The sequence below is a fragment of the Tympanuchus pallidicinctus genome, unplaced genomic scaffold (genome assembly GCF_026119805.1).
Source record: "Tympanuchus pallidicinctus isolate F22 unplaced genomic scaffold, pur_lepc_1.0 scaffold8, whole genome shotgun sequence".
Classification (NCBI taxonomy): Eukaryota; Metazoa; Chordata; class Aves; order Galliformes; family Phasianidae; genus Tympanuchus; species Tympanuchus pallidicinctus.
This window is the reverse complement of record NW_026294802.1, coordinates 14,056,147-14,077,905: the sequence shown is the minus strand read 5'-3', so window position 1 is coordinate 14,077,905 and position 21,759 is coordinate 14,056,147. Positions and strand designations below refer to the sequence as shown.

Genomic DNA, 21,759 nt, shown 5'->3' with positions numbered 1-21,759 from the left:
AAAGGACAGAAGGGAAGGGGGAGTAGTGCTCTTTGTCAAAAAAGGCATTTTCAAGTACAGAATCAATGACAATTTTAAAATTAATAGTTAAATTGTAAATTAATTTTCTGTCATATAAAGAAGATAATTCCTCCTGGCTAGAGGGAATGGGCTGACAGAAACTTCATGGAGTTCACCAAAGACAAAGGTCCTGTACTTGGGATAGAAAAATCCTCTATCTCAGTGCTGCGTAGTGGCTCTGCTGGTAAGGACCTGGGTAACAGCAGGTGACCCATGTCCCAGAGTGCACCCCTGTAGCAAGGAAGGCTGATGCCATGCCAGGCTGCACCAGCAGGAGCAAAGCCAGTGGACGAGGAAAGGGATCATTCCCTTTTGCTCTGCTTGCAGCTAACAACATAGAATGTCTTGGGTAGGAAGGAACCTTAAAAATCATCTGATTACAAACCCCCTGTTGTGGGAAGGGTTGCCAACTGCTAGATCAGGTTACCAAGAGCCCCATCCAACCTGGCCTTGAATCTGTTCAGGGATGGAGCATCCGCATCTTCTTTGGGCAACTTGAATCTAGAATAGCACATTCAACTTTGGACTCCCTTGATGAAAGTGACAAATAGGATCAAGTTCAGCAGAGGGCCACCAAGATGTCCAGGGGCTGGACACAGTGGGCTTAAATCCAGCAGAGAAATGGGGCTCAGACTAGATATACAGATAAATAAGAGGTACTGCAGGAGCCCAGAGAGGTGGTTCAGCCTCCATCTGAAGGGTTTCAAGACCGGAGGACAATTCTGAACAGCCTAACTTGTATTTACTGTTTACCCTGCTCTGAGCAAGAGATTGGACTATAGACCTCATAAGGTACTTTCCAACCTGAGTTGTGCTCTGATCCTATGAATGTCACTAGAAAACGGCTCTCCTCGTATTAGGCTGTAACTCATTAAAAAAAAAAAACTCCCCTTATCCATCCTGCTAGAGGTTAGGTTAGGCCAAGGTGCTGAGGATTCTCAGCATTTACAGTGACGTACAGTATAACTCAAAAATCACATTTAAGGAACAAAGATACAGCAGTGGTTTTTGTTTTATTTGGTTGGTTGATTGGTTGGTTTGGGTTTGTTTGTTTTGTGATCAGTAAAATTAAATCTGGGACTACTTGATTACATGTCTTATGTACACACCAAGTAAGGCCATCAGCACTACTAGATATACTTGGTGGATTAGAAAGGCCATATGCATGAAGCTGAAGACACATGGAAACAGCCATGTATCAAACAAGACAGGATAAAAAATTGTAGTCATGAACCCTGGGTGGTAATCAAGTATTATTTAAAAAAATAGAGTCAAGAAAGCCAAACTGGTTAAAAAAGGTAGTAAGCAAAAGCAGCAATATAGCGAAACCAAGAGAGGGGAAGTTGGGAAAAATGAATAGTAACTAGGAGATGACATTGTAGAAAATTTGTAGGAGAACGGAATGAACCCAAAATGGTACAACAAACAAGAAAACATAATTGTCATGAACTGTTTAAAAAGGCAGAAACCTCAGTTAAAAAAAAAAAAAGTTTTATGGGGAAGGTCAGATGGTACATTTGTACTACGGATGATAATGAGCTGTTTTCAACTGCAGCTGTGATCAAGTATTTGTGGCTGTATCCATCAAAGTAGGGATATTCTAAGATAAGCAGGTCTGGACAACTTATATCCAAGAGTTTTAAAAGAGATGGACAGAAAAGTCCTGCACCAGTGCTGTTGATTTTCGATTAGTCTCAGAAAACTGGGAGAGCACCCAAGGGCCAGTGAAATTCTGATGTTGCGCCAGTGCTTTGAGAAACACAGTGATTTCAGTAGACTGACTGGACTGATGCTGGTCACGGTACAGCAATGAAATCATCAATACGTGGCTTTGATAGATTACAGATTAAAAGTGGGTAATAAAATTAGCCATAATCAACACAGGTTTAAAGAAAAATAGACATCATCAAACTAACGCGCTATAATTTCTTATGAGATTACAAGTCTGGTTCACACAAGTAATTATGTTGATATGACTGGAATGATATGAAATCATCATGACATACATTAGAGAGAAGCAGGCTAAGTAATAAGCCTCGCATACAACAGTAAATGGGGACTTATTCGTGAGCAGTTGTACCGTAATACACAATTCTTGCCACGCTGTTCCTTATTTATTTATCACAACCTAACAGAAAATTTTTAAAAAAACATTACTGATGGATTTTGCTGTTGAAGCTTATTTTTGAGAAAACAGAAAAGAAATGAAGAGGATAAGTCAGCAATACAGAACAGCATGAGCTGCTTTGGAAATGCAAATAACATGTATTCCAGTATGAACAAACCTAACACCACACATCTGGGAACAAAGTTTTCTGCCCCTACTAATAGGAAGGGATTTTCTTTCTTTGTAAGAGGAGATTGTGAGGGGGAAAAACCTACAATCAACATGACTTGGAGCACTGGAGAAAGGAGCTGAATGAATTAACAGGAAGATGCTGTGATAAGAAGGGTTGCCACAATCCTTGGCTGTGGGAGAAGGAAAATTTAAGGTTGGAATAGATAGGCTGGATTACCACTGTATAATGCACTCAAGTTACTACACAGTGTAGTGTGCCTTACTCTGCTGTCCACTATGTTGTTTGCTTTTTTTTAATCTACTGAACAAGCCTGCAACTCTATTTTAAAATTACAAATTACACAAGTCATGGAATGGCCTGGGTTGAAAAGCACCTCAAATGTCATCTAGTTTCCATCCCCCTACCACGGGCAGGGTTGCCAACCACTAGACCAGTCTGCCCAGAGCCACATCCAGCCTAGCCTTGAATGCCTCCAGGGATGGAGCGTATGCCACTCCTCTCCAAAGGCATGTTTGGGATGAGATTTGATCACAGTTTGCAAGACCTACATGCAAAGCTGTGGTGTGATGGTGGAGAAGAGACAAAGATGGGACATTCTGTGAAAGATATACCAGCCTCTTCTTTGCTACTGAGCTAGTTAAAGAAACACTTTGGATATATTCTACATACAAACTTGTAATCACAATAATTCCCCTGGCCGTGCAGTGAAGATTTCTCCCCCTTAAACTACCTACAGTTTGTACAAATATATTCCATACCAGAATATGTCAAGGGGATGCTACACAAGCAGTCAGAGACATATCCTGCCTCTAATCACTAATTAAAGCATTTGGCTGCAAAATACAAGAGAGACCAAACAAGCACTCACTGGTGGAATTGACATCCCAAGGCCAGGCAGGACCCTTAGGACAAAATCATGTCAAGGGATGTCTCTTTTCCACAGGGACACTGGCATCATCTCCAACCACATGTAAACGCAACTCTGATTCACAGAGTAGAGCAAGCAGGAGAAACTCTTTGTTGCTAGAGAAATGCCTGATTTAAAAAGCTGATGAGCACCAGCCTAGAAATAATTGACATCTCCTAAATTCACACATATAGAGATGCTGGCCTAAGTTTTCAGTATCGATGGTGTCCAGATGATCTCAGCTTTCAAAAAAATAGTAGTCTCAGCTTTAGGAATCTGCCCTTTAAGTTGCTTCAGAGCAAGCCTTCCAACAGCACCCATCACTGTGGGAAACAAATGATGACAGTCACAACCTAAACACAAATGCAGGGGAAGAGGGTCTCCCACCAAGAGAGCTAGTGACAAACACTGCCTGCATGAAATATCAGGGAACCTGCAACCTCCCATCAGCAGTGAGCAATGGGAACTAAAGTGTCTGCAAGCCACGTGTGAGCCCCTGTTGCTTGAGTGCACAAGAGCATGGGAATTCAACCCAAATTACCTCTCTTGGTTTTAGGAGCACTGAGGGCAACAGTGGAGAATGCTGAGATAGGACTTATTTGTTTGGGGGGGTTGTGCGTTTTTTTTTCCTAATCCTTACTGAAAAAACGTATTGAGGGTTGTTGGGGGAGGGAGTGTGTGAGAGGGGAGAAAGTTCTGGTGATGTCAGCTCCTATTGCCATGGAAACTGAGCATTTTTAGTGACAATTGAGTCTTCCTCAAGCTGCTGGGTTGCGTGGGGGGCAGGGGCAAGCAGGGCAGGGGCACACAAGGGAATTCAGCTAACTAAAACTATAGCTTCTGGCTTTCCAAGGAAGTGAGGAGAAACTACATATGAATGCCTGAACACATGGCTTATGTAACCAAAGCACCGTCTGGGGCAAGAGCAGCAAATAATCATTATACTCTTTGATAAAACACACTGTCACACTGAAAGCCAGTGGAGATACCTCAGCCACCCAGGACCACCCAAGAGAAATGTTCCTAACCTGCACTATGCTTTTCCAAGCTACAGTTCATCCTCCCAACCTTTGATGCTTTGCTTGGGTGCTGCTAGAGTATATATTTGGAAAGGGGGAAAGGAGAATGAGTTGAGAAGTACAGTCCTTATCCTCAAATTTGAGAGATGTTCAAACGTCATCTAGGCAGTGCATTACTTTTCATCATCTGGATGTTTCTTAGGGAGTTGAATTTATGACCTCTCTTGCAGCCCACGAGAGCAGAGGACCATGGAAAGGAGGAGGCTTTCAGAAAAACGTTGATGAGATTCTTTTTGGGATCTACCTTATCGGCACAGAGAAAATATGCAAGGCCTTATGCAAGAGGCTTTGAAGGCTAAGGCATAGCTTGCTCTGAGTCCAAACTAATCCAGTTGTGGGACCAATCAGGATGAAGCCTGGGGCTTAAATCTGAGGTTAAATAAAAGCCTATGTTCTGTACATAAGGGCAAATTTGAGACTCTGCTTGGATTTGATTTAAGCAGTGCAGACAATTTTAATGAATTTCAAAAAATAATGAATTAATAACCACAAGCTTTTATAACGCAAAATACATTATATAGTCATTAGTTCTATATAACTAAATGGAAAAATCTTTCTTTAGCAGATGAAGTCTTTTGAGATCAGATATTCTAATGAGATTACTATCATTTCAGCCTGACACCTCATGAGAACAATTGTATAGAAATCAGGAAACAAATTTCTTTCAGTTCTGGACCTGAAATGAAAAAATCCTCCACAGTGATTATTTTATACCTAAGGAGTTGATTCTAAGTCTCCTCAGCATTGAAAGGAGTCCAGATATGAGCTTCATTTCTAATACTGCTATCAGATGTGCAAAAGACTCTCTTCTCAAATTTCATCCAGCAATGATAGCAGAAGGAAAGGTATAAATGGGTATAAAGATATACATTTCTGATCTAGGTAGAGAGAATTTCACAGAATCACAGGTTTGGCAGAGACTTCTGGGTCCACCTGGCCCAACCCTGCACCAGCAGGGGACACCTGGAGCAGGGTGCTTAAGGCAATTTCAAGGTGGTTTTTGGAGATCTCCAAGGAGGAGACCCCACAGCCCCTGGGCAACCTGTGGCAGTGCTCCACCATCTGCCCAGTAAAGAAATGTCTGATGTTTAGATGGAGCCTCCTATGGTGCAGTTTGCTTCATGAAGGAGACAAGTAAAAGAGGTAAGCACAATTCCTTATTTTCATTTAGCACTGCCCCACCAATTTCTTCATCACTCTAGACTGCACTGCTCACACACCATGCTAGCAGGGATGCCAGGCAGAGAAATACCCTAAGTTTCCAAGCCTTTCCTTCAGTGTGATGGCTGTCCTTCACCCACCTGGAGCAGAGCTGTCCTCTCACCCCATATGTGCAGCACATCCCAATGGAGGAGTACCATGGGTTCTGAAATCTCCTTTCCAAACAGTTCCCATAATGCAGTCCTCTTCTAAATCACATGCTAATCACAGCACTCAGCCACAAGATAGGTTCCCATCTCATGCACATTGCTTACGTTCACAGAAAGCTGCAGCTTTCATCTGCCCATCCTCCTTTCTCATACAAGCCAGCTGAGGATCAGCCTTCACACTTTCACAACTGAACGGAGTTCAGCTCCCCCCAGAAGCGAACAATTATACACCCCTCCAGAGGAACGACTTCCAAATCTTTCTGTAGAACAACTGTGTCAGAAGCAAATGTAAAGACAGTGCTGCTCTGCACCTCAGGGAAAAGCTCTGCAAAGCGAGCTTGAACTCACAGTTGGCTCCATCAGCAGTGCACTTGCAGGTGACAGCAAATGCTGGTAATGCTTTGGGGAGAGGGAGAGGTAAGTCGGGGAGGCTGCTCTGAAAAGATTTTCATCCATTTTCTGTAAGAACATTAATATTACATAATTTTTCTGACTTCTTTTATTATACCACAAGGCAATGTGATTGAAAATGGACAAATTCCAGAAAAATGCATGCCCACTGATATCACAGAGGAAAGCTTTGCTGTGATTTAATAGCCAAATCCTGGTAGATTTTCCCCTCTGCATGTGTGAAGTGGAAATCAGAGCTCCTCTATAGCAACTTTGTTGTAAAAAAGCACTCAAATGTCAGCTTGTCCCAGTAGTACCACAGTTGAGGCCAACGCAATAAGAGACAAAAGGACAAGAGTAAAAATATATACATATATATATTTCTACACTGAAACACTGCTGTTAGAAACAGAGAAGCTGGCTTAGCTCTGATAAAGGTTGTTCCTCCTCCACTAGCAAAATCACTTCTGGGCTAGCTCTTGAGCTGGTACAACTTAACACTCTACTGAAGTTGGGAGATAGACAGCTGCACATCAGCTAAGCTAGCCTACTGTTTCTTCCCGAGGAGCCTCATTCAAGTTTTGCAAATTTACCATGGTAGAAGCAGACTGGAAACTTTTTTTTTATCAGTTGCATCATAGCAAATCAAAAGTAGCATTCACCAGCTTTGCAAGAATTTACCTTCACCTGATGGAAGCATCAGGATTTGAGGGGCTTAGCCTGGCTTGGTACACTTGGGGAAAAACATGGACAGTTGCCAAAAACTTTGATTTGCTTTCAGATGGGGAGTGCTTCTCAGTTTCAGAAGTCATTTCAACAAAGAGAACAAGCAAATACAAACTATCAACCTACCCAGCCATGACAATGAAGAAATCTAGGCGGTTCCAGGTATCTCCAAGGTAGCACTTCTTGCCAAAGATCCCCAGGGCCACCATCTTTAACACCATTTCCATTGCAAAGAAAATGAAGATGAAATCATCAAATACCTGCCAAACAGAGAGCCAACAACAAGTGTGACACACATTCCCAGCTTGAGACTTTTCAGTGCAGATAGCGAAATAAACATGAATTTCAGTACTTCTGAAAACGACTTAAAGACAAGGCTGGACAAGTTTCTTCTCTGCAGTGCTGGCGCAGTGCTACCTGCTGTCAAAGCAAGGAAGCAGGGGCTCTATTTATTCCTCCTACGTGAAGTACTTGATGTAGACTCAGAGCCTCTTTGGATGGACCTGAAAGCAGGTGTTGGCTCAGCAACAGCAGGTCCTTCCTGTGTCAGGAAGACACGTTTTATTCACAGGATCAAGAGGATTAGCAACTAGTCTGTACGGCCTGGTCACAAGTAGACTTCATTTATTCTCTCTCTCTAACCCCACATTCAACTCCTCAAAGCTATTTCTCCCCTTTTTTATAGAAAGGTACTTTTCTGCCAGGGATGTTCTCACCAACCTTTTGGTAAGGTTATTGACCACACACTGAAAGAAAACATGCATGAAATTCTGTGACTTGTACTAATGCACCATCATGATAGGAAGGAAGTCTGCTTACCTGCAAGATTTTACACCTGTCAGAAAGGCAGTCCATATCCTCACATGGTTGGTACATCCCCAGGGTGACACAGTTTAGCAAAATCACCATCATGCTGACACACTCAAACCAAGTGGAAAAGAGTCAAGGAAAACTGCTGCAAAAGTGTCAGGGCTGAGATAAGCTTCCTTGAGACTTGGGATGGCAAAACAGGAAGATAAAGGGAAGTAGCTGCTGATAGGCTCATCTGTCATAAAAAAAATATAACAAATATACAAAACATTTGTTATGTTTTTCTCTTTCAGTTCCTCACTTCTTCACTCTTTGGTAAAGCCAAAACCATTTTGTAAATGGGAAAGTACAGGTAGCTGAAAGCCTTAATACTTACACGAATCAGACTGTTGCCATAATTAAACACAAGCAGGCTCAGACTCCTCTCCTGTTGGCTTACAAATCTCACAAATACAGTAGGAAACAGACAACAAACAAACAAACCAAAAATCTTCCATGGTGCCCTAAACTCGTATGCAGCAGAAATCTCTGGGATCTGGTGAAAGTCTATATTGAACACTATGACACTGACAGCTGGATCACTGCATGAGTCCAGTGAGTAGGACCCTTCTGAGAAGGCAGTAGAGCATAAGGCTAGAAGTCTTCTTCTTACCTTCTGAGAAGAGCTTGGAGATAAAGGCGTGCCATATTGGAACAGGCCAATGGTCATCCAATCCATTATTCTGCTTCCAGCAGTGACCCATGCAGGATAGAACATCACCATGTGCCTAATTAAGTAATTCAGTAACCATGGGGGGAAATTGTGTTTCTGACCCCAGCTGCTGTTCTGTTTGTGCCCTAGAGCATGAGGATTGATAGCCCTTGTAATTGTTTTCTCAGCTATAGTGGTGTCCCTGCAGATGCTTTGCTTATTCATTTGAATCCTTTGTCGAGAATCTTTCTAAAATAACTGCCTCAATAATAGCTGGCAGCCGTAAGCTACATTAGCTAATTATACTTTACATTAAGAAGTATTTCCTCCTATTTATTTTTAATTTGTTGCCTTTTAATTTCATCAAGCACCACTTCGTTTATATGTTACAGAGGAGAGTAAAAACGGTGCATTTGAGGAACCTCTCTGTGCCCTTCGCAGCCTCTATCTGCCTCTTCCTTACCATCCCGCTCTTTCAAACGAAGGAGGCTTAGGACTGATCCACACTTACCCAGGATTCAATTACAGTGTTTTAGCTCTAAAACTGGGCACATGTTTCTGTGACTTCTTCCCAGTGCTCGCATTGCAAACCAGTGATGTAGATCTAATGAGAACAGACCTCCAACCTCTGGCAGAAACGTCGCTCACGTAATTTCACATGCCTCCCAAACATCCCTACCTGGTTTCCATTTTCAGACAAAGCTTTTTTCCCTTTCTGTTGTAGTTGTTGTTTTTAATTTAAACTAAGAGAGCTGAGAAAATACCTATTGAAAATACAACCGACTTTTCACTCCTCACAGAAGTGAACCCAAAATGGTGGCCACTTCTGAAAGACACTCAAATCCATGGTTTGTTCTGAGCAATTCTTCCTTGCTCATTCTGACAGTGATTCATGACTAACTCTGCACAATCTGATCTGGAAGATTATTAATTCTTTCTCTTCTCCCCCACCTGGTTTTCAGTGAGCTCCCTTCAGTTGCAAAATCAGACAAGAACAAGACACCAGTTTCTACTGTGCCAATCATGCTATAAGGTGATTTCAAGAACACATTATCACTATCCCTTACAAAGTGAATCCAAGCGCTGTACAATGTAAGCACATGGAGCCCACCCTCACTGTGGGCTGCAAAAACAGAGGCCTTGTCAGAAAAGGATAGAGCAAAATGGCACAAATAAAAAGACTGCCCTCCAAGGTCTATTTGGCACAGCTTCAGTTTCCCACCTTTCTCTCTCTCTTTTATCTTTCTTTTATGAATCAATTCAAAGCCCACAAAAGCACTTAAAGAGGTTTCCATTAGCTCTCACAGGACTTTCAGGTAAGACTACAGCCCTTTTCTGGACTTTCCAAACTTTATTGTTGTTTTAATCTTTCACAGAACCACAGAAAAGCTGATTCTGGATCTCCGCAATAGATGTGAGGGTGATCTGGCTATGACATCTGTCACCCCACTGACCACCAGGGGTGATTTGGTTGATCTGGGTGGCTAGATCCAGGTGTCTCTTTCCTCTCTCACTGCTCCACATGTATCCCTTTCGAAGCTGCATGCTTGATTGAAGATGACCTTCCCTGATAGAGATGTATCATTCATAGGTATACGGTAGCTGCACTCCCCTGCTAGAACCTCCAAACAAGCTTGAGGTCCACTTGTAGGAGAATATAGAGTACACAAGCTTCCAAGACTGTGGACACACTCACATGAAGCACTGCATGGGGCAGTGCCTGAAGGAATATTGTGGCAAGGTGAGTGTCAGCTTCTCCTCCCATGTAACTAGCAATAGGACTAGAAGGAATGGCTTCAGATTACCCAGAGGAGATCCAGGTTGGATGTTACAAAACCTCTGAACAAGTGGTCAGGCTTTGGAACAGGCTGCCCAGGGAGGTGGTGGAGTCACCAATGCTGGTGGTGTCCAAGAAATGCTTACGTGTCGTACTGCGAGACGTGGTTTAGTGAAAAATACTGGTGATAAGTGAATGGTTGAACTGGATGATCTTGGAGCTCTCTTCCAACCTTGGTGATTCTATGACTCTCTGAGGTCATCTTATCAAAATAGGGTGAACCACAGCAGGTTACTCAGTGTCACGTCCAGTTGATTTTTCAGTGTCTCCAGAGATGCATCTCCACTAGAACATCTCTGGGTAGCCTGCTTCAGCGCTTGACTGTTTACTCACTGTTTTCATACATTTAAGCAATATTTCCCATGTTTCAGTTTATGCCTGTTCCCATCACCAGACACAACTGACTGTAGTGCAGCTCTGTCATCTGTAGTCCCTCAAGCATCTATTATTCCCATCAACACTCACAGCAGCCCTGGCTGAAATAAACACATGCAAAACAAAAAGCAGAAATTGCTTTAAAATGTAGAGTGTTTTCTTCAGCAGACAGCTAGAAAATATGACACCAGAAACCTAATGGCACAGAGTACTCTCCAACCATGACCAGATTCAGGGAGTTGAGGAAAAAGGGCTTGAAGTCACATCTTTATATTCGTACAATCACAAAGGTTGGAAAAGACCTCCAAGTCCAACTGCCAACTCATCCCCACCATGCCCACTAACCACATTCCTCAGTGTCACATCCACACAGTTCTGGAACACCTCAAAGGATGGTGATTGTACGAGCTCCCTGGGCAGCCTGTGACACTGCAGCACTGCTATTATTGGAAAAAAAATGTTCCTAATAGTCAACTTCGACATTCATATGTTTATACAAATCCATGTTTCTGTGCATATGCTTTGGCTGCAGCAGTGCCTACGTGGCCAAGATGCTCCCATGCTCCCTTTGCAGTAGCCCACCCTGGATCACACAGACGTGGCAGGGCACCTGCAGGCAGCTGGTGAGATCCTGAGATTCACAATCCCCCAGGCAGCCAGCCAAAGCACACCCTAAAACCTTGCAATTTTAACCAGGGGTACAAAGCCGTGAATCTTCTTTCTCAGAAATCAGAGGCTGGCTGTACAGTTTTTCCTCCCCTGTTTTTCAAATACCAGCTTTGAGAGTTTGCCGGCATTGTCCAGGCATTTGAGGACACTGCTGATTAAAGTGACATTAGGAAAAGCTTTCCTTCTGCCACCACATAGTGCCCTTCTTTCTGGGAAGGTGGGCCCCCCCAAGAAGGCAGGTCCTACCTGTGATAGAGAGAAACAAAGCATGAAGAGTAAATGAAAGCTTCTGCATCAAGCTAGGAGGGATGGCTGCCCACCTGGGTCAGTGGAGGGAGTAATTTGAAGTACCTGCTGCCTTTGATGTGTCACAGCTGTCAAATACCATGACTGCCTCTCATCACCACGGCAACAGCCTGCAGCCAGGTTTGTCATCATCCTTTCGGTGATGCCTCCCCCTCCCCGCATCCTTCCCCCCACCCCGCTTCTCCCTGTGTCTGAGCCTGTAATTAATTTCAGCTGCTGACAAAGCTGGTCTTCACAATCTGCATCATTCAGTCAGAAGTTTCATTACTAATTAACTTCTTTCGAAGTTCAAGTGATTTAATTATGCAGCTTGAGCGGGACCCATCCAGCTGCTGGCCAGAGGCAACTGCTGTTTATCCATTGAGCTTCCTCCATGTTTTCTGGCAGGGATGGGTAGATACTCAAGGGGAATATGCATAGAATCATCGAGGTTGGAAAAGACCTCCAAGATCACCCAGTCCAACTACCAGCCCATCCCCACCATGCCCACTGACCACGTCCCTCAGTGCCACATCCACACGGCTCTGGAACACCTCCAGGGACGGTGACTGCACCACCTCTCTGGGCAGCCTGTGCAGCTGCAGCGCCACTCTTTCTGAGAAGAAATTTTTTGTAATATCCAACCTGAACCTGCCCTGGCACAACTTGAGGCCATTCTCTCTCATCCTATCATTGTTACCTGGAAGAAGAGGCCAACCCCACCTCACCACAACCTCCTTTCAGGTCAAGTTACTGTAGAGAGAAATAAGGTCTCCCCTGAACCTCCTCTTCTCCAGACTGAACTGAATGCCAGTTCCCTCTTACACTCCCTGTAACACTTGTGCTCCAGACCCTTCACCCAGCTTCACCGCCTTTCTCCGGACACACTAATGCATCACCAGCGTACACAAGGGATGAACTACCATCCACCTCAAACCATCTGAGATGGAGTCAGAGATGGAAACCACAAGTTACTGGACAATTAAGGAGATACACAGGTGTCTCTGAGACCTGGATATGTTGCCACAGTGCTTGATAACATGACTATGCATAATGCAAGATGATGCACTCCTAAAGTAAAGCCTTGCCAACTCAGGTACTGAATACCCTGGGCCCATTTAACCCACTGTAGAAATGCATTAACTACCAAAGGACATAACAACAGGATGGAAAGGTCAGCTCACTCTGTAGTATAGGCAGTCACAGCCTTATCCCAAAACAGAGAGCATGGCCTCATGGAGAAAAGAATCTCAGTGGCTGACACAGCAGCAGCAGGTGTCACCCTCCCCAACTGCATAAGCGGAAATGATGAAGCCACATGTGATGCTTCCCAGACAAACACTGGCCACCCGTGTACACATCTTCTCAGGGCCTCCCACTTCTGAATTAGCTCCAGGTGGGCATATCTGCAGTCATCCTGCAGATGAGACACCATGTTTGCATCATCATTCCTCCTTTTTCTGCCTGCCACTTGCGATCCTCTCTACCTCCTTCTTGTCTAAGCGTGTTTTCCACCAGGTAGCTGGCCCTGCCCTGTCATTCCAGTTTGCAGTGACTGCATTTTCTTTCCCTGCTTTTGAAACAAGCTCTATGAGGGCTGCATTTCTTCCTTACTATACTGCTTTGTGACCCTCCTAGCAAGAAGCCAGTAGGATGCTGTAACTGCTGCACGACAGTTAATATTTCATTTATAATGGAAGGAGTGATTTGTGTTCTGAAGGGCAGAGACACAAGCAGCTGCAGGGAAAGAAGTTCTCATTTTCTTTCCCTCAGTTCTGTTGGCTTTTGCAGAAGCCCTCAGAGGTGAGTCTCATTTTTAACTCCCTCCAACTTTTTTTCTTAGCACTTACTACTTTTTCCCCCTTCTGTTATGTTAATGCATCTCAAAGCATCAGGATTTCATGGCCTTTTTTTCCTATAAAACAAGCCTAGAGAAGCAACAGGCTTCCTTCTCTTCAGCCCCAATCTGCTAACCTAGCCCACTAGAAAAAGCTGAGCGAACATCAGATGTTACATTCAAAGGAAAATGCATCTCAAAACGTATTTGTGTTCAAATAGATCAAAACAATCAAAACATTCCTCAGAACAAAAAGCCTTAAAATCCTTTTTTTGGAAAGGCTGAAATATTTCTTCTTCAGCTTTTTATAGTGCAGCGTAACATTTCAACATCACAGAAAAAAGACTGTGGGTTTTTGACCTGACTTAGAACTCTCCCTTTTTGAGTTCTGAATAAACTGGAAATTAAATGCCAAAAGTGAATGTTGCAGTGCTGGGATTTCACTGCAGCCAAGCCATATAGGGCAAGTTATAGAGGCTTTTTTTGCAAGCCCTCAAGGTCAACATGCTCTAGGTCTTCCTGTGTCAGGCAATCTCTTGTACACGTTTGTTTTCGTCACTCTGTCATATAAACACTCTTCACATGAAAGCAGGGCATCTAAACTTTAGATGACTGGCATACGCATGCTGAGGTCTTCAAATCTTTCACAGCACTGATGCCAAGAAAAGGACTGCAGTACTGCCAGAACAAGACAGGGCTGTAACATTGATTTGAGAGGCACTAGGGAAGACTTACACAACCTGGGATGGTGATCCTGAGAGGAAGGGCAACAGAGCATGGAAGGAGGAGGAGAAGAGAGATTTCAAATGCTTGACAAATGCACCCATGTTGCTGTACTTTGGAAGGGGGTTTCCTCCAAAGCCGCATATATTGGAAGAGGAAAAAGTCATATCCAGAATAAATGAGATAAAAACCAACAAAAGAAAGCACCACAGGTGAGCACCTCTGATCAATCTAACATCCCAGGTTCACTCAAAAGGAGGCCCTGTATCAGGCTACATGGGCTTCTGGCTGCATAACTCAAATTCGGAGCTGACTTAGAGACTAATGAAACCTAAGTCAGATGTATCTCATACACCATATCATATCCACTGTATATGCAATGAGCATATACAGTGAGAAGAGAGCTTTTGGAAAGGATTTTTTTTTTATTCCATTACAGAAACAAACCAACAAATTTCTCATTTTGTAAAACTCTTTCCATAATGATTAATTTAGACCTGATAATTGAGTCCATTAAACACTTGAGTTCTGCAGAATGAAAACTAATAGAAAGAAATTTAAACTGTCAGGAAAAACATACGACTGAGATTAAGAGGCTAAGAAGGAATCTGAAGAGCAAATATGCAGAGGTATTAACACAATGAGACAAATCTTCAGGTACTCTAGGAACATGATGACAAAAGGAGAGCTCTTACCTAGCATAAGGCTGCCACAGGCCACTGAGGGCCCCTAATCAAATGTAAGGCTGTAGAGATAAAGAAAGACTTGTTTACAATACTCTTCAACACAGCAAACACAGGAGAGCCCATCGTTCCTAGAGCCAGAGCAAGTCACACCAAAGATTCTGGCTGGCTGATCCTACTGATTGGATGAACATCTCAGTCTTCTAAAGCAACGTGTTGTTTTCTTCAGCAAATGTGTGCAGATGAGATTCATTATTCATTATTACTTATTCAAATACCTCACAAATACCATGCATCTTCATCAATGCTGCTACAGCTCTACTATCAACAGTTACATTCCACCTGTAGCTGCTGGACCCTAGAGCTTCTCCACTTATAACTCATTACCCAACTCCAAATTGCATCTAACTCTTAGGAGGCGACGGAGCATCTGTTCAACAATGTACAACATTCCTACAAAGCTCTTTACTATTGAAAGCGTGAAAAAAATACAGCATCTGGGGAAAAAAAAAACCACAAAACCCAATGATCTTTTTTTTAGGTCAGAAGAAAGTAATTATCCAAATTTAAACTTGAGCAGGGTATTAGAGGTAATGACTGTTCCTGGAGAAAGAGATTTTTAATATCCTCAGATGGCTAGGACTGCCGTTGCACGTCTTTCCTGCCAGCAAAGCAATACTCCACCATGCTGTGGGATCAGTTCAGGACTGACTTGAGGAATTGCACCTCCTGCTGACCCCCAAATGGTGCCTCCCGCAGCATTCTGGCTCTGTCCTGGAGATCTCTATCCAAAACCTGACCTGGCTTCACATTCAGAGCTTCAACAAGGTCACAGCAGGAGGGGATATGACTGCAGCTTGAAACATAATTATAACACAAGACAGCTGAAAGAACTGTGCTCTAAAAATCTCCTAACAGAAGATTCAGCAGCTGCTTCCCACTGCAGCTGGATCTGCAGGGGTAACATTGCAGGGAAGGGCCACCAGAGAAAGCTCCCTCAACTCAAGCTGGCTTCCAAAGCTTAAAGCTCTTAGTGCTTTTTAGATTTCACTCTGTAGAGTCGATTCTCTACTGGAATCAGTGGTTAAGTGGACACCTTAAAAGAGTTAGTCTTTATTTTTGCACTCAGCTGGAGAGGACTTGAACTTATGAGCAGGGCAGACCAAGCCAAGGAGACTTTTGCAGTCCAGGAGTAATTAGAATTGATGTCCTCCAGAGTTACACCATTTGAATTTAAACTGAGCTGTGGAATGCTCTAAAACACAAGCCCACATCGTGCTTGACTCTGGGAAGTGAGGAGACAGGTTGGACAGTTTGGTAGAGTCACCATTCTCAAACCAAAGACAGATGCATAGTGGGTTTCTTCCACTGACATTTTATCTGATTTAATCTGGATGTGGTCAGACTTATTTGACAGAAAGTTCTTTCCAAAGTGTAAAAATGTGAAATACATTGGAAACAAATCCAAATCTCTCCTGCTCCTCTCTCTTTGCTTCTGTAGTTGGTCTATCTACCTCCCAAAAACACCATCCCAAGTCACAGAAGCCTTCTTCCAGCACTTTTCAAACAGATGTCACAGTCCTGATGCGTTTGGCAGTACCACAGTCCCTTCCATGGTTACAATAGGTTTATGGGTTAATAGGTTTAAATGAGGTCTTTGCCTTTTGTGGGACCACTGGACACATTCACCAGATAAACATGGCATTATAACAGCAGCATCTATGCAACTAACTATCAAGAAAGGGAGAAGAAAGGAACCAGTGATAGATATAGGAGAAAACAATAGAAAAGAAGGGAAAAAAGCATCATCTTCAGATTTCACTCTGTAGATTTGATTCTCTACTGGCACCTGTGGTAAAGGTAGGCACCTTAGAAGAGTTGATGCTCCCTACCCACTCCCAGTGTTTTCAGTTTTTGTTTGTTTGCCTTGCCTGGATGTTCTCTTTTGCTTTCCAGAGCTCTCCCTACACTTGCACTAATGGAAAGTGATGCTGAAATGAAAAAGCATACTGGAGGAAATAATTGTTTCTTCAAGAACCATGGTGCCAGGTTCTAGATGACCCTGGCCTGTAAGGATATACCAAAACGTTCTGTGGGACTTTTCCAGCATACCCATCCCTGCCTGCTGTTCATTTTTGTGATACTACGTTATGCTCCCCCAGCCTACCAGGGGGTCTGATGGCTCACAAAAGCAAATGGCTAATAGGTGGGCAATATTGGTGGTAGGTGAACAGCTGGTCTAGATGATCTTAGTAATATTTCCCAACCTTAATGTTTCTCTGATTCTACTCTACACTGTTTCTCTTGTTTCTGCACTCTACAACTTCCTGAAGGGAAGTTGTGATGAGGAGAGGTTTGGCTTCTTCTCCCAGGCAATGAACAGGAGCTGGGGAAATGGCCACAAGTTGAACCAGTGGAGGTTTAGGTTCGACATAAGGAAGAACTTTTTCTCTCAGAGAGTGGTCAGGCACTGGAATGGCTGCCCAGGGAGGTGAGGTGGTGGAGTCGCCATCCCTGGCAGTGTTCAAGAGGTGCCTGGATGAGAAACTACAAGATATGGTTTAGAGGCATAGTGGTAGCAGTGGTGATGGGAGGACGATTGGACTAGATAATCTTACAGGTCATTTCCAACCTTGCGATTCTATGATAGGAGAATTCATGTCAAGGGCAGCAGCAGTTAGCTGCAAAGTGCTGAGTAAAGTCTAAGGATAAAGATGAGGGGTGGTCAACTCCTTCCATTTCTGGCACACTGTTGTCTGCCCAGCAAAGGGATTTCTTCCCTGTTTCCTTCCTAGTGTTTTATGGGCGTGAGGTTTGTCCTCCCCTCCCAATTATGGGTGCTAGACACAGGGAGCCTTGGGAAGTGTTCTGTGGAGCACAAGGTGGATATTTCAATGAATCTTCTGAAACGGACACTCAGGTCTAAAAAGTCAGAGCACTTTGGTAAAACAAACCCTCTCCTTTGCAGAAGGAGCATGGAGAAGATAATAAAAGCACAAAGGATGGATTACAGACCTTCTCACAGCTTTAAAGGACAGTCTCTGGTCTCTACAGGTTAAGTGCACTGTACTCCAGCACATCACTTGATAGATGCAGAAGTAAGCCAGTTTCCTCAGCTAATTGATCTTAGAGGATACTCCGACTTTGCTGGCATTCCTGAATTAGAGAGGAGGTAAGATAGGGTAAAGCCTCTTTGCCTTTCTCTCTTCTCCCAGCTAGGCAGTGCTTTCAGTGGATAGAACATCATGCAATCATGTGGTTGGTGCTTAGCTTAGCAGGCTTTGCTGAGGAGTGCTTCAGCACAGAAGAGAAAGTGATGTGGTGACACAAAGCTCTGCAGCAAAGCAAATAAAGATTAATTCAGAAGTGCAAGGAGCGCTCAGTAAGGTCACTCCGAAGAAATTGCATGCAGCCTGAGTGAAATGCAGAGCAGTAACAGAAAGAGCTGTGGATGAGCTGTTGTTTGTTTCAATGCATTAATTATTGGTTATAATTAAATAAAATTCATTATTTTCAGGATGTTATCCCCTCCACTTTGAATTCATTTCTTTTTTTCCTTCATGTTTTCCCTTTTTTTTTTTTTTTTTTTTTTTTCTTTTTGCAGGCTTGTAGCTGGATGCATCCCAGAGCCTTTCGCAGTGGTTCCCGAGGGTATGCTGGGAGAGCTGGCACCAATAGTCTATAGGACACGTGTCTGGAAGAAGGGCTGATTGCAAACAACCAAGCCAATCTGTCTCAGCAGATAATTGGAGGCCAAGAGCACCAGCCAGCTTGCACCACGTAGGTTCACTGCAGTTGATGGCACCTCCTCTAGGAAGAAAAAGGACTGTATATAAAGACATCTATCTACCTATATATATATAGATATTATCTATCTATCAATAGATGGCCTCCTGGAAAGGTAGACCCTCACAGGTGCATGTGACAAAGGTATTTTGAGGTGGGGATGATGCTAATTAAATTTTCTTCTCGTGTAAGAGGAAGGAACTCAACCAACAGAAATCACAGAATTATTAACGTCGTTGGAAAAGACCTCTGAGATCATCTGGTCCTACCATACACCTACTGCCAATATAGCCCACTGAACCACATCCTTAAGTACAACACCTGCAATGCTCCGAGCACCAGGCTCACACTGTTTCAAATCCTGAAGTCCCTATTCGAAAAACAATACCCAGAGATCACACAGTTAAGTTACTGCTACAGACTGCATTAAAATTCAGGTGTTCCTGATACCCAGGACGTATTCACTGAATGCCTCAGCTCTTTGGCCAGCTGACAGATCGCACCATGCCAGGGAAAGGAGCCAACGTGACTCATGCTCAATCACCGCGATGCCGACGGTACTGAGTGCTGTTTTAGGGGAGGTTAAATGCTGTGAATGCACTAAGCATTATCAATATTAAAATATTATTAGTATTATTTATGAGGTATCTCTACATGTCTTAGATGACAGTAGCTGAGATCAAATACAAATTATGCAAAACGTTACATAAACATGCGGAAAAACAAGCTGCCTGCTCCAAAGAGTTTTTAATCTAACCAAACAGGACAGGCGAACGATGATTACAATCTCTGCTTTGCACACAAGAAGCCACAGCACAGAGAAATAAGCAGATTTACCCCAGGGCACATAGGAGATGTGGGGCACAGCTGGGAACTGAGCAAGAGCCTCCCAATTTGTTCTCCACTGTCTTTGACCTAGGATCATTCTCCATCTCAACTATAACTGCATTTGATGAGGGTGGTACCCACAGGCAGAATCATTCTCCCATAAGTCTTTCTTGCAAACAAAAGGGGAAAAAATCTCAAAGTTCTACTTTGCAGAGATAAGTAATGCATTGCATTTTAACTACTGTAAATGTAGGTCTTCTTTGCCCGTTCAGAGAGATCTCTTGCCGTCTGGGTGCATAGCACACAGACTGACTGGAGCCAGAAGACCTGTGCTCTCTACTTCCATCTTCTGCCAGTACATTCGTTGGGATCAAGATTAAATTAACCTATAGTTACAATAACATAGCACTAAATCCAGTCTAATACTCTTTCATCTCACTTCCCTCCTGCATCCCCCATCTGCCAAAACATTTGCTATCTTCCAACCACATTCCAGGTTCCTGCAATAGGAATGCGCTGTGTAAGCACAAATAATCGACACGTTTGACTGCAAAATGAACAGCTCAAAAAGGTGGTTCCTACACAGTACGATGCCAAAAGGACTGGCTGGAGCCTCCATCATCAGCACAGTGTATTTCAGCTACCTTATGCCTTTCTGCCCGTTGTATTCACCACTTCTCTTCAGATTTAGGACTCGTAGTACATTACTTTTACCACATTTATATTCCTGTGACCTATTTGCTTTCATATAGATTCATATTCACAGTATTTTCTCAGAAGTTTCTGACAGCCTCTGGAAATATATGCCTCCTCCTTTTATTTACAGCCTGACTTATTTTTCCTGTCAGAAACTATGGACATGCATTAATCTCATTTCAGTTTGGACATTCTGCCTGCAGCCTAACTCTTTACCCCATCCTTCCCGGCCGTGCCAAGTATCTCCCTTTCTCTTTTCAGAGCCCTTCCCATGAGCCTATTGTTGTTGGGTTTTTATTTTTAAACACCATTCCCACTTCTGTCACCCTGCAGGAGCTGTTCCTTTATTGAAATACTTTCCACTGTTTCAAAGTCATCCATCTTCTAGTACATTAATTACCTAGCACCAAAGGACCACTTGTGTTTCCTTTCTCCCATGCAGGTTTCAGTGCCTCCTCTACTCATCAGCTACCTCCACATTCCTCCCTCAACCACAGTACATACTGCTTAAACAGTGCCCACTTAACTACCTGATTTCCAGCAATTTATTTCCCTTTTGGTTTTAATGATTAAGGGGCATACTGTAAAGACAGCATACCAAAAAAAAAAAAAAAAAAGATTCTTTAGCTGGCAAAAAATGCTAGTAATCAGAACACAAAACCCATCCATCTCCTGCCCCATAGGATGGGGCTGATGTGAGTCATGACCAGCCCGCAGAGGCCCACAGGCAAGGCTGCTATGTGCTGTGGTTATTTCACCTCAGAAATGGTGATAATAGCGATAGGGGAAATGGCTTTAAACTAAAAAAGAGGGAGATTTAGGTTAGATGTTAGGAAGAAATCTTTCACCCGGAGAGTGGTGAGTCACTGGCGCGGCTGCCCAGATTGCTGTGGTGCCCCATCCCTGGAGGTTCAAGGCCAGGTTGGATGGGGCCCTGGGCAGCCTGAGGTGCTGGGTGGCGCAGGGATGGGGTTCGGTGATCTTTGAAGTCTCCTCCAAACCAATCAGTCTGTGATTCTATGGAATCTACTGGGTCAAAAGATTACCACTCAAAAGTGTATTGCTTCGACTTTAACAGGAGACCCCAGGTTACTGATATCCTGGCCCAATCAGCAAGCAGGAACAGTGCTGCTGGGTGGCTGCCAGCGGCCAGCTACCTGTGATAAATAGATTCTTCACACATTTGAACAGATGCTTTAGGCTCACTGCAGCCCTGCCAAGGGCCCGTCATATGCTGCTCTGTGAGATAACACACCAGCTACCACCAGGCTCAGGATACCTGCTGTTAGCAGACTCATCACCTGCTGCAAATTTATTCTCCCACCTCTTACATGCAGCATATCCTTTCCCAAAAAGGTTTAGCACTGACTAACAAAGCTCAAGTCTTTTCTATACAGTCTTTTCATTCATCAGAGAGTAATTCTTCTTGTCTAGATGTGATCAAATACGAAGCCAGCAGTGTATTGGAAAAGAGGACCATAGAAATTTTAGCTTTAGGCTTTAGTGCTAGTAATCTGCTCCTAGTTCCTGCAGATTCTTATATCACTGATACCAAAATGCAACAAGACCACAGGCTCCTCCACAGCTGTTTCTAATGCACTTACGTGCCTTGTGGGATATGACACCCTTGTATCTAGATGGCAAATTATCTCACAGACCTCACAGTCATCACACATCCAGCTGTCTGCACGGCAGACAACGGAATTA

The 21,759-nt window shown here is 43.4% G+C and overlaps 1 protein-coding gene across 1 annotated transcript in view; it reads right to left on the bottom strand.

The window, feature by feature from the left end:
- CACNA1I (calcium voltage-gated channel subunit alpha1 I) overlaps positions 1-21,759 on the bottom strand; it is a 148,211-nt gene that overhangs the window by 74,618 nt on the left and 51,834 nt on the right. The window contains exons 2-3 of the mRNA XM_052668646.1: positions 7,652-7,877; positions 6,959-7,092 (exon numbers count right to left, since the gene is read on the bottom strand). Of these exons, the coding sequence (XP_052524606.1) occupies positions 6,959-7,092; positions 7,652-7,744 (227 nt within the window). The 5' untranslated portion in view covers positions 7,745-7,877. The remainder of the gene's footprint in view (positions 1-6,958; positions 7,093-7,651; positions 7,878-21,759) is intronic.